Consider the following 12624-nt stretch of genomic DNA (forward strand, 5'->3'; position numbering starts at 1 on the left):
TCTTTATATATATATATATATATAGTATTTGCACTATACCAGGCTGATATCTTGCTGCAGTACTATGGCAAGAAAGAAGCTCAATGGAGATGATCATCACATTGATATACTCCCTGATGAATGTCTTCTCCAAGTCTTTAGCTTCTTGCCATCTCCCCGTGACCGATGTTCTTGCGCAGCCGTGTCGAAGAAATGGCTCTTCCTCCAACTCCACATGCGGTTTTCCGATTTTCATCATGATGTAAACCAAGTAGAATGCAGCGAAGTATCAAGAAGTCTTGAAGGAGAGATGGCTAATGATGTTAGATTGGCTGCCATGGTTGTTGGAGTTTATCCTCATAGTCTCACTGAGCTTACAATCTTGCAAGGCTTCTTCTCATCATCATCTTCTTCTTCTTCTTCATCTTTGATCAGTTATAATGAAGTTGTCACTGATTTAGGGTTGAAGATCATAGGCTTCACTTGCCCTACTCTCAAGTGTATCACTCTTTCCAATTGTGCTTATGTTGGTGATGCTGGCCTTGCATGCATTGCTGGAGGTTGCAAGAACTTGGAGAAGCTTAATATCTACTCTTCTTCGAGGATCACCGATGACGGTCTCACCATCATTGCAAAGAACTGCTTGAGATTATCCGTGGTTAACTTTGAATCATGCACATCGATCGGAAACCAATCACTCGAGGCTATCGCAGAGTACTCATCCAAGCTTGAATCCATCTCCTTGACCAAATGCCATCTCATTGGCGATCCCGGCATGGTTTCCATCGTCTCAAAGCTTCCTAAGTTAACGAGGATCAGTCTCGTGTCGATGGAGATTACCGACAAAGTCCTCAAGGTCATAGGAGAGCAAGGGAGATCTCTAGAAGTGCTAAGCTTGGATTCAATCAAAGGAACAACAGAGATTGGATACTCCTTCATAAGTGGAGCTCAGAAGCTCAAGGTTCTCACAGTGAGCTCTTGTTCCTCTTTAACAGACACTAGCTTCATCTCTTCATCATCCAATGGTGGCTTCCCAAGCCTCAAGAGAGCAGAGTTTAGAAACAACAATGGTTTAACAAACAAAGGTCTGATCAAACTGACAGAAGGATCACACATGTTGGAGAATCTAAAGCTTGAGAAATGCCACAAAATCACAACTTTTGGACTGATGCAAGCTCTATCCAATTGCAGCAACACAATAAAAAAACTATCTTTGGTGCAATGTGATCAAATTGGACAGCCACCAGTAATTCCATCACCTCAACCAGTCTTGTTCTCAATGAAGCTAAAGAAATGCAAATCAATAGGAGAACCATTTCTAGCATGGATAGGAGAATCATGCAAAGAAGCAAAGAAGATAGCAATGGTGGGAATGAGCAACGGGATAACAGACACAGCAATGTGCGCATTCCTGAAAGCAATGGGCGGGGGTGGGAGTGTGAAAAGCTTGGACTTGAGCGGAAGCGGGAGGATCAGTGACTGGAGTGTGGCAGCGGTCACTGCGGCATTTGGTCGAACACTTGAAAGGCTAAGTTTGGTGGGGTGCAAAAGGGTGAGTGAGGAGGCGCTGGGGGTGATCGGGGAGAGGTGTGGGAAGCTTGAGGACTTGGATTTGTCCCTGTGCGCGGTGGGGGACGAGGCGCTGCGGAGGATGGCGAGCTCGCGCGCGCTGAGGTTGAAGACGCTGGCGCTGGCCGGGTGCGGAGGGGTGACCGACGAGGGGCTTGCAGCGCTGGAGCTCATGGGGATGAGTCTCAACGGTCTGAATTTGATCAGGTGCTCCGGGATCAGTGCTCGTGGGATTGAGTCCATCCGTGAGATGCTTTGGAGGTGTGACTTGGTATTCTAGAAATATTGATTTTAATTGATATTTGGGGATATGGATATTTGTTGGGTAATTAATTGATGAATATTTTGGCTTTTATTAATGGTTTAATGAATGTGATTTTTACACATATGAGAAAGGAAAGATTGTTTTGTTATTTCGGTGTCAATAAAGTTCTTTTTAAAAATAAAAAAACAAAGACAGGATGGGTTAGTATTTTTTTTTTACAGAAGTTGGGAATTGACCATTACCTCAGCCTTGGATAAGAGATTTAGACTATGAGGTCACGTTCACAACGCGTGACTGGTTACTATCATTGTTTTCATTAAATTTTAAACTCAAAACATTTAAATATCTCATTTTTTATTTTTATAAAAGAAGCAAGTATACGTAAGTTATGAACTCTTTAGCTTGGACGCAACAACGTTGGTGTGAATAATAACATTATAACAGAAGCATTTTCTAGCATTGAAAAGGTATGATTTAGATCAAAACACTGTGACGACGGTAATTGATTGAGTCAGTATTATGATCACAATCTACGGTTTAGATTAAAATGCTATACATCTCACTTTTACTTATGCTATTATTTATAAATGAGAAATGCTATTCGGGACGAATAAGTGGGCCGAACTTGTAAACTGAATGACGTGGATACTTACGTGTAATCCACTTCATCCGGTTTCTCTCACTTCACCTTTTGTTCTTCTTTTGGAATCACCGACACGACCGATGCTGAAATGGACGGCTTAGATCGTCGGACAGGCTAAATGGCGACCAGATCCGACGGCAGAAGAGGGACGAGCATTCACATCACAACCTTAGACGGCATCGTAAACATTAACTCGCTATTCACCTTCGCCGTTTTCCTAGGGTTAGCGTGGAACCCAACCGACGCCAGCGCCACCCTCGCCACGCCGAAGTGCATCACCGGAAGCCGTGTGGAGGAGGGTCTTGTCTCATTCCACATGTACGCCTTCTCCTCCTTCCTCTTCTCCAGCTTGGTGGCGCAATGCTTGAAGCAAGCCATTCACTTTTTCCTCATCTTCTGAAAATTTTATCTTTCTTGCTCTTCTTCTCCTTCTTCCCCTATTCTTATCCTCCCTTCCTTTCCTTAATTCACCACCCTATCTCCAGCGAAGCTGCATCAAGGTAGCAATCCAGCAGAAGTCTTGACTGTATGACTCTGACAAAGATCAAGTCGGTTGCCTCTAACTTTCAAAAGATCAACCAGGCTGTATCTTTAAATGTCATAAAAAATTCTAATATATCTCAGCACCCTTCTGGCCACCGTCGTTGTCCCTCCATCACCACTGCCGGAGAAATCCCCTGCTTTCCTTAGACGTGGTGGCCGTGGCAATAGCCCACTGCGCTCGAGCTCGAGTGGAGTAGTAATGACGAAAGATCTTGACGGGCATCATGGCTATCGAATGACAGTGGAGTGGGAGCCACACGCTCAACGTTGGATGGGCTGGCCAGTGAGTAAGTCTTGTTGAAGAAGTGAAGAGGAGGCAAAGGGTGAGACGAAAGAAAAAGGGCTTTTTTTTTTTTTTAATATGAGTAGGAGAGCGAAACCGAATGAAGTGGATTACACGTAGGTATCCACGTCATTCGGCTTGCTAGTTTGGCCCATTCATTCGTCCAGAATAGCATTTTTCTTTATAAATATTGTGAATCACTGTTGATACAATGTTTGTAGACTCTTTATATATATTATTAATTTTAAAATTTTAAAATTTTAAAAATATTATTTAATAAGAGTATAATTTTTTGTTTGGATTTCACGTTAGTTGTCTTCGAACATAGTACTTAGACCCACCTAACAACAATAATATATATAATAACATTATAATTCAACATATGAACTGATAATGAATAAATCTATTTATTATACCTTATCTTAAAACATATAGGTAGGTATATAAACTTTATTTTATTTTTAAAATAACAATTCATATGAAAATAACAAAACTATGAGCATTTTATTGGCTGAATTAATCAATAAAGCATATTAAAAAAAATTCATAAAATAATAATTAAAAATATGAAGAAAATCAGTTTTTTAATTTTTTTTATTATTTATTGATAAAATGTTATAATTTTTAGCTTTGTCAGCAAAATGTAGGGTTTTCGCGAAGGAATCCCAAAACGAGGGTGCTTCGAGGAACGCTAATGGCGGCACCGCGGTTGCTGGCGAGGAGGATGATGGGCTTGGTGGAGCAACGAGCAACCTTCTTCAGTGTCGCATCGTCGTCGTCGACGTCCGCCCCGATTGAGCCGGAGCTGTGCGGGCGCGGGGACAAGAAGACGAAGCGGGGGAAGCGATTCAAGGGCTCTTACGGGAACGCAAGGCCTAAGCGGGAGAAGAAGATCGAGCGGATCAAGGATCGCGTCGAGGTTCCCAGGTCCACCCCTTGGCCTCTCCCCTTCAAGCTCATCTAATCGTATTCTAGGGTTTTAGATTCAATATAATTCTCAATCTCTACTTTTCAGTGTTGCATTTCTGTTTGTTTAGCTGATGATTTTGATCTCAATTAGAAATGCTTGTGTATTTCCTGTGAGTGAATATTGGTATAATCAGCAAGTTTTTGATGTCAAAGTTGTCACTTTTATCTCAACATCATTACTCATTAGTGTGTTCATCTTAGGGTTAACCTCACTGTATGAGTGACTAAGTGATTTATAGTTTATCACTTTATCTATGCCATTGGCGTCTTTGGTGTGTATACCTTCACATTGTTCTAGTTTTGCATGAACTCCCTTTTGTGTGAATTCATTTGTATTTAATAGAAATGGTTTTACTTCTGTGATTTTTATTGTATTACTTTGTTTCTTGATTGAATTCCTATCACATAGTTTTTATGATTTCACTTAGACGCTGAAAATCTAAGGAAAAGGTAAAGATGCAACTTTGAAAAGTCTGGTAGTCTTTGGCATTTGCTTTTGGTGTATATGCTTTATACCATCATTTTGTTCTACTTTGCATGAACTTTGTTTTGTGTGATTCTTTGCCATTCTTTGCGAATGGTTTTGCTTTTGTGTTTTTCATTGTCTAGCTTTGTTCTCTTTGATTGATACTCCTTCACAATGTTCGCATGATTTCACTTGAAAATCTATTTTGTTTGGTTGTATACCTTCATTGTGTTCTACTTCACTACATGAACTTTCTCTTTGCAACTCTACTTTGCTATTCATTCATTTCATTGTAATTGGTCTTTCTTCAATGACTTCCATTGTCTTTTGTTTTTTTATGTCTTTCATTGATATCCCTTCATCTAGTTGTCATGATCTTGGTCAAACATAAAAAAATCTATGGGAAAATTCTAAGTTGCAACTTTGAAGGTATTCTATTTGGGTTGGAATCATTTTCTATTTTCAAGAGAAAAGAGCATTAGGCAAGTTGTCTTAAGCAAGATAAATCCCAGATTCTGATTCTCAATGATCAGGGAATGGGGATGATGGATAAATAAACTGTCTGCTTCGCAATTACCGTTTTAGTGTGTAAGAATTTGTCATTTGCACTCTTTCCTTGTCAACTTTGTCTGAGGAAAATCCTTGAATCCTCTCTTGGCGCATGTGGACTCTCATGTCTTATAATACGTAATGCTCACATCTCTTATTATTCTCCCATTCCTTCCAATTTTCTTATGATTTGTCTTAAAATGATCTCCTTTCTTGGTGCGGGTGATAATTTTACATGTTCCTGTGGATTTCCTGTTGATGTGTATTGTTTTTCACTTCGAATGCAAGTTGGACTAGCGCTTGAAGTTTGTTAACTCAATAGTTAGGATTTTGATGCTGTCTTGAAGCATGGAATGCAGCAACCTTAACAATCTTATGTGGATATGGCTGCCATTGAACAGATAAAGAACAAACTCCTTTGCTTTTTTCCCCCCATTTTTCTGCTATGATTCATGAAATTGGGTTCCACTGAGAGTCTGTGTAGGTTATTTGCAACATATTCTTATATCACAAATATACTTTAATGCATCATAAGCTACAAATTTTCACCATGTATGCATATTCTTGCAAGTGAGGGAAAGGGGGTTAGGCTATCACCACTAAAATTGAATTCCCGTTCTGCTCTAGATAGGAGAAGAACATACATAAGCCTTCTTTGTTTATTCAAGTATTCTTAAGTATGAATTAAGAATGAGTTAGGTAAATTGGTGAGGGTTAGATATGTTTTAGGTGGAATGCATCTTTACATGTCAAAGTTTCTTACATATGCCTAACTCTAAACTCTTTCACACAATGCTGTTTTCTTGTCCGAGAAATACGAATTAGTTCATACGGCTCTTGAACTTTTTATATTTGTTTAGCATAATTCTCTTCATGCTTCATCAACTATCTGAAAACCCTAGTGTATAAACTTGTTAGTTCAGAAGTTTATTTCTGATCAAACCATCATGTGAATGCTAGAATCAGAAACTAATTTCTGCTCAATTGTTTTCAACACTAACTCTGATATTCTTTTTCCTTGCTGCTATGTGATATATTAAAGAATATGTGGGTGTAGTTTTAATTTTCATCTTGAAGATAGACATTTATTTTTACACATGGTTTTGATATGACATTTAATGCTATGACTGATCTATATCAACAAAAATCTATCAATTGTTTGCATAAAATAAAGGTATAATACCCGAATTAATCCCTCTACTTTTCTCTCTCTTCTCTTTTTATCTTTTTACTCAGAAATGGGCCCACTAATTCATCTACTCTTGAAAATGACCCAATTTAGGTCCTCTACTCTTAATCTTTTTTCATTTAGTCTTTCTACTCTTGAAAAATACAGCCAATAATTGGTTTATTTTAAAGTAGAAGGGACTAAGTAGAACTATTTTCAAAAATAGAGGGACTATTTGGGAGCATTTCTGAGTAGAGGGATCAAAAAAAAGAGAGAAAAGTAGAGAGACAAATTCGGGTATTATACCTAAAAATAAATCTCCAAATTTTAATAAATGTATTCAAGTTCTTTTGATGGACATGGTCTAAAACCCTCCTTGCACTCCAAATCTAATCGAAAGTCAACTTTATTTGTTCCCAAACCCATTGACCATCAAATCAATCTAAAGATTGAACAAGTCTAAGTAGTCTAGTTCAACTAATTGATTGGTTGTTCTTTCTTTTTATATTACCATGTCATGCCATCACTATTTAAAATTAATTATTATTATTAAAAAAAAACTAGTGTTCTCTTATTAGAAAATTCTCCAAGTATGAAACTTGCTTGCCATCAAACAAACATCCATTGAATCTAAAGCTCAACCTCATCCTCTTTGAAAACTTTCCTAATTTTGCACATTAATCTAAAAACAATATTTTTATAATTTTAAAATCAATTAGAAATTTATATCTTCTTCTCAGTCATGGTTGAATTTTCTTTTTAAAACACTAAATGCTGAATAGTTTTCTAATCTTCTTTTTTTCACTGTTTTTTATGCACACCATTTCGCACCCAAGAAAAGGACCAACCCCCGCACCAATCCACGTGTCCGTTCCTTGTTCATCACCGAACGCAATCTGGCAACACATCACCAATAAAACAACGCCATGTCGACACTCAATAAAAAAAGCACCCTAAAATCAGCCCCCACTCGGCGACACCCCGTGTTCCCGGACAGAATCACCCATCCCCTCTCAGTCCTAATCACCAAACACCAATCCCAACCAATAACCACCAGCCGCGTGTCCCTCAAACTATAAAAAAACCCCGTTTGCTGTTTAGTCCTCCACACCAAAGGATCACCAAGTCAAAACCTTGTAAAATAAAAACAAAAACGTAAACCCAGCCTTGTTACACTCTGACTAAATCTCTTCGATCTCTATAAATCTCTCTTTCTCTCTCTAAACCTCTTGTTTCTCTCTCTAAAAAACGCATCTCTTTGACCCTCTTCGATCCCGATCCCATGGGCCAGTGCCACGGCAAGAACATCGCCGTCGCCGAGGACGGCTCGCCGGCCGGCGACCCCCGCCGGACCCCCCAGCCACCGCCCTCTAGCCGCGCCACTCCCGCCCATCCGAGTGCTTGGCCGAGCCCTTTCCCTTTCCCTCAGGGAACCTCTTCTCCTCTCCCCACCGGCGTCTCCCCCTCCCCTGCTAGGTCAACCCCGCGCCGCTTCTTCCGCTGGCCTTTACCACCGCCGTCCCCGGCGAAGCACATCAAAGCCTCTCTTGCGAAGCGGCAAGGGAAGCCGGCTGAGGTGCCGATACCGGAGGATGGAGGTGGGGGTGGAGGTGGAGGAGAGGGAGAAGCGACCTTGGATAAGAGCTTTGGGTATGGGAGGAACTTTGGGGCTAAGTATGAGCTTGTGAGGGAGGTTGGGAGAGGCCATTTCGGGCATACTTGTTCGGCGAGGGTTAGGAAAGGAGAGCTGAAGGGTCAGCTCGTTGCTGTCAAGATTATTCCTAAAGCTAAGGTGCGGTGGTATGTTCGAAAAATGGGAATGTTTTGATCTTGATGCTTTGCTAAATTCTGTTTATCATTGTTTCTATTTTGTTCTGTTGTTCTTGTTGATTTGACTTCTTGTCTTTTTTCTTTTGTTTTTTATGTTCTTAGATGCTTGATTACCTACATGCAATGGTTTTTTGAGTCTGATTTACTGAACAATCTGATGATGCTCTCTTTCTCTTTCTCTCTCTCTCTCTCTCTCTCTTTGTGTTGCATTTGTTTGTATTTTCTTATTATTGATTTGATAGTAAATTTCTTGTCTTTTTTTTTGGGTGTTTTGATGTGATTTTTATTATTAATAATTTTGTTATGGGATTGATTTATTAAAATGATTGGATATACTCTATTGCAGCTGCATCTGTTTTATTGTTATTGAATGATATAGTCTCTAATTGAGATTTTAGATTATGATTACAATGCGCTGATGTTTTTATTGATTTGTTAGTAGAATTTTTGTCTTCAATTTTTTTTTTCTTTTTTGGTGTATTGATAAAGGCTTTGATTGGATGGATGCAACAGTATTATGGGATTTTCCATTAAACAATTGGATGCCCTGTGCTGGACCTTCATGTGTTTTCTTATTGTTGAATGATATCAGTTTCCCTTTGTTCTTTTAGATTTTGATAAAAATGTACAGGTGCTAACATCTTGAAAATGCCAAATGAAATTGTGAGATAGTGGCATTTTATATGTATGACTTTTATAACAAACCATGAATAGATGCTGTGTATGCATTTTAAGGTGTTTCCTGATCAGGATGCCTGAGCATCTAATGTTTTATTTTGTTTTTGATACTTATTATTCAGCTATGTTCATCTATTTATCTCTTCTATTATGCTAAAATACCTCTTTACTAGTTGGGCTTGTCTATTTTTTAGAATTCATGTTAGATATGATAACTGGTTTACTTAGATCATTTACATAGCAACATGGCTAATGAAGTGGATTTTTTTGGCAGATGACAACAGCTATATCGATTGAAGATGTCCGTAGGGAGGTCAAGATCCTCAAAGCTTTGTCGGGGCATAATAATCTGGTCAAATTTCATGATGCATGTGAGGACGCTCTTAATGTCTACGTAATTATGGAGTATGTTGATCTTATTCTTTTTTTTAGTTTGATATTTGTTTACCATTCATCATTATGCTATAAGAATATTGTCGTACCTCTATGTACATGCTGCATATGGCATCATATGACATTATATGATATGTTAATGAGTTTGTTGGGTCATCAGCATCATGAAGATTTGCCATCGGCATATTATTTGGAAGGAAGGGATTAATCTGCTGCCAGCAGGATTAGTCATGCATAGTTGGTTAGCTCTGTTTTTATGATGGCTTCAAATAAAAAATTTAGACTATTCAAGTTGATCTACACTATTTAAACCCCTGAAATTTGAAGGGAGTTTTACCTATTGAAAAATTAGCATAAAATCAATGGTTCAGGATGCTGTAAGATCCATTCAAATTGAGAACCTACACTATGATTTTGATTTGCATATAATGATGACTGAGAGTATGTGTTATTGGATAATCTTGTTTAAGTTTTTTTTATTGTATTCTTAATTTGTCTTAATTTCTTGAATTTTTCTTATGATTAGATTATGCGAGGGTGGGGAATTATTAGATCGAATATTATCCAGGTAAATCAAGCATTCTTTCCCAAGACGTATGTGATGGATTTGTCATCTCTTTGTTCAAGCTTTTTGATTTAGTATGGTAGTGTTGCAACTTCTTTGCAGAGGTGGAAGGTACATGGAGGAAGATGCAAAAACGATTGTTGTGCAAATATTGAGTATAGTTGCCTTTTGCCATCTTCAGGGTGTTGTTCATCGTGATTTAAAACCAGAGGTTAGTATCAGGCGAAAGTTTTCTTGATGCTTGTTTAATTTGTTCCTTTAAAGAATCCATTTTCTTTCTATTTACTTAATGTTCCTCTATGTCCATGTGACTTTTATTTTTCTTGCTTACGCGTTATTCTGACTTTGTCTTTTCTGTTTTTTCTTTTCACTGTGTGACAGAATTTTTTGTTCAGTACTAAAGATGAGAACTCTTCCATGAAGATTATTGATTTTGGTCTTTCTGACTTTGTAAGACCAGGTACTGGATATACTAAGGATTGAAATTTCATTTCCATGCTCTATGCTTACCTCTAGTGTCACCAAGCGGTTTTTTTTTTTTAAATTATTATTATGGATTACTTATTCTCACAATGCTGCTTTGTTTAGTTCTTGGTGATATAATGCTGAAAAGTAATATTCAATCTGAAGTTTTACTTTGGGAGCTTCATTGCAGACGAAAGACTTAATGACATAGTTGGTAGTGCATACTATGTTGCCCCTGAGGTTCTACATAGAGCATACAGTATGGAGGCAGACATGTGGAGTATTGGTGTTATAACATATATATTATTATGTGGTAGCAGACCTTTTTGGGCACGAACAGAATCAGGAATTTTTCGGTCTGTACTGAGAGCGGATCCTAACTTTGATGACTCACCTTGGCCTTCTGTAACTTCAGAAGCTAAGGATTTTGTTAGAAGGCTTTTGAATAAGGACTACAGGAAAAGAATGACTGCCGTGCAGGCTTTGAGTAAGTTGAAAGTTCATTGTGTTGATTTTTTATTCTTTGCTTGGATGGAGGTTTTGCCATCCATTTTATTTTATTTTTCCTTATGAGTACAAAGCTTTAGAGGTAGACTACATACTCAGATTCCTTCTTGTGTGACTTGCAAAAATTAATTGTTAGAATCTAATCAATGCTTCCATGATGGCAGCTCACCCTTGGTTGCGAGATGAACAAAGACACATTCCTTTAGATATTTTGATTTACAAGTTAATCAAATCATACATTCGCTCCTCCCCATTTAAACGTGCAGCATTAAAGGTACTTATCATACAGGAAGGATTGGCCATAGGTTTGAAATTTCATATACCTTGTTTCTTAGAAATACTATGCCTTTTGCTCTATACAATATGTTTTCAGGTTGTTCAGGTTCTGAATTTCTTTTCCTATCACTTCATCACAGGCCCTTTCCAAATCTCTCACAGAGGATGAACTTTTTTATCTTAGATGCCAGTTTAAGCTGTTGGAACCCAACAGAGACGGGCGTGTTTCCCTTGAAAACTTTCGAATGGTTAGTTTACTGCTTTATGCTTCTCTTTATTTCTGAATTGAATACAGTTCAAAGAAGAATGGGATTCTTAATTAACAATCTTGTGCAGGCACTCATGCAAAATGCAACTGATGCAATGAAAGAATCTAGGGTCCCTGACATTTTGAATTTGGTAAACAATCTAATCATTCAATCAATCTTTCCAACCTTGCCTTCAAGCTCTTCAATCATGCATATTATTTGTCCTAATCTGTTATGTTTTTTCCACTTTTCCGTGTTTATCATCCCCAACCTAAATTTTTTCACTTCAATAAAAATTCTCTTGTTATGTCCATATCAGTTGGAGCCACTTCACTATCGAAAGCTCGACTTTGAGGAATTCTGTGCTGCCGCGATCAGCCCTTATCAGCTTGAGGCCTTGGAAGGATGGGAACACATTGCAAGCATAGCTTTTGAACACTTTGAGCGGGACGGGAACCGCGTCATCTCCATCGCCGAACTTGCGCAGGTGTTGAGATCATTCGTTTTGTCAACCATTGCATTATTTACATACATCTCATTTCTCTACATTCATCTAAATTCTGCCGAAATAAATTCTGCAGGAAATGAATCTTCCTGCAACAGCTCATTCGATCATGCACGATTGGATTCGACAATCAGACGGTAAACTCAGCTATCTTGGTTACATGAAATTCTTGCACGGTGTGACGATTCGGAGTTCGAACACAAGACATCACTAGTTGCATTTTTCACAACTCATGTAATTGTCTCCAATTGCATTCACTGTAAGCTCTGTTGATCTCTTTCTTTTTTTCTTTTGTTTTTTCTTTAAATTTTCATGTTTATCTTCATTTTTACTCTCTTTTCAGAGAATGCATGTATTACCAAAATTCAGCAAAATGCAAGCTTTTCAAGCAAATGTTAATTGTTCAGCAATATATTTGAGTTGGTACACACACACACACACATTAACAAAAGAAAGTTTTTATAAGCATTATATATTAGTTCTTTTAAAACTGAAAAAGTTTTTTTTTTCCATTTGTACCCCTGAAAGATTGTATATTTTTTTGGTTGTTATTTAATGAAAGGATTTTTGTGGTTTGGCTATAAAAATTGGGGGTTTATTCTTGTATAATTTAGTTGGCAAATGATATGAAATAATAATTTTATGTTTGAAGACCTCAAAATTTATATAAAAAAAATTATAGTTTTTACATGTGTATACCCTTGAAAATTCTTTTACTTGTAT

The 12624-nt window shown here is 37.8% G+C and overlaps 3 protein-coding genes across 6 annotated transcripts; all 3 read left to right on the forward strand.

Moving 5' to 3' along the window:
- The first annotated feature begins 64 nt into the window (after positions 1-64).
- On the forward strand, positions 65-1828 carry LOC120272248 (EIN3-binding F-box protein 2-like). The gene has a single exon (XM_039279011.1). The coding sequence runs from the start codon at positions 65-67 to the stop codon at positions 1826-1828; it is 1764 nt and encodes a 587-aa protein (XP_039134945.1).
- Positions 1829-3920: 2092 nt separating this feature from the next.
- On the forward strand, positions 3921-4506 carry LOC120272055 (30S ribosomal protein S31, mitochondrial). Its single transcript, XM_039278791.1, has one exon. The coding sequence runs from the start codon at positions 3977-3979 to the stop codon at positions 4244-4246; it is 270 nt and encodes an 89-aa protein (XP_039134725.1). The 5' UTR covers positions 3921-3976; the 3' UTR covers positions 4247-4506.
- A 2690-nt stretch (positions 4507-7196) lies between these two features.
- Positions 7197-12379, forward strand: LOC120272054 (CDPK-related kinase 3-like). Of its 4 annotated transcripts, none has more exons than XM_039278788.1 (11): positions 7197-8226; positions 9217-9347; positions 9862-9903; positions 10003-10111; positions 10282-10360; positions 10556-10852; positions 11037-11146; positions 11289-11396; positions 11485-11883; positions 11978-12160; positions 12245-12379. In XM_039278788.1, the coding sequence occupies exons 1-10, from the start codon at positions 7717-7719 to the stop codon at positions 12113-12115; spliced, it is 1923 nt and encodes a 640-aa protein (XP_039134722.1). In that variant the 5' UTR covers positions 7197-7716; the 3' UTR covers positions 12116-12160; positions 12245-12379. The 4 variants fall into 4 exon arrangements, with proteins under 4 accessions (XP_039134722.1, XP_039134721.1, XP_039134723.1 ...); XM_039278789.1 differs by having other exon boundaries at positions 7209-8226; positions 11485-11547; positions 11716-11883; positions 11978-12349; XM_039278787.1 differs by having other exon boundaries at positions 7198-8226; positions 11978-12357.
- The last annotated feature ends 245 nt before the right edge of the window (positions 12380-12624 follow it).

Source organism: Dioscorea cayenensis, chromosome 11 (assembly GCF_009730915.1).
Source record: "Dioscorea cayenensis subsp. rotundata cultivar TDr96_F1 chromosome 11, TDr96_F1_v2_PseudoChromosome.rev07_lg8_w22 25.fasta, whole genome shotgun sequence".
Taxonomy (NCBI): domain Eukaryota; kingdom Viridiplantae; phylum Streptophyta; class Magnoliopsida; order Dioscoreales; family Dioscoreaceae; genus Dioscorea; species Dioscorea cayenensis.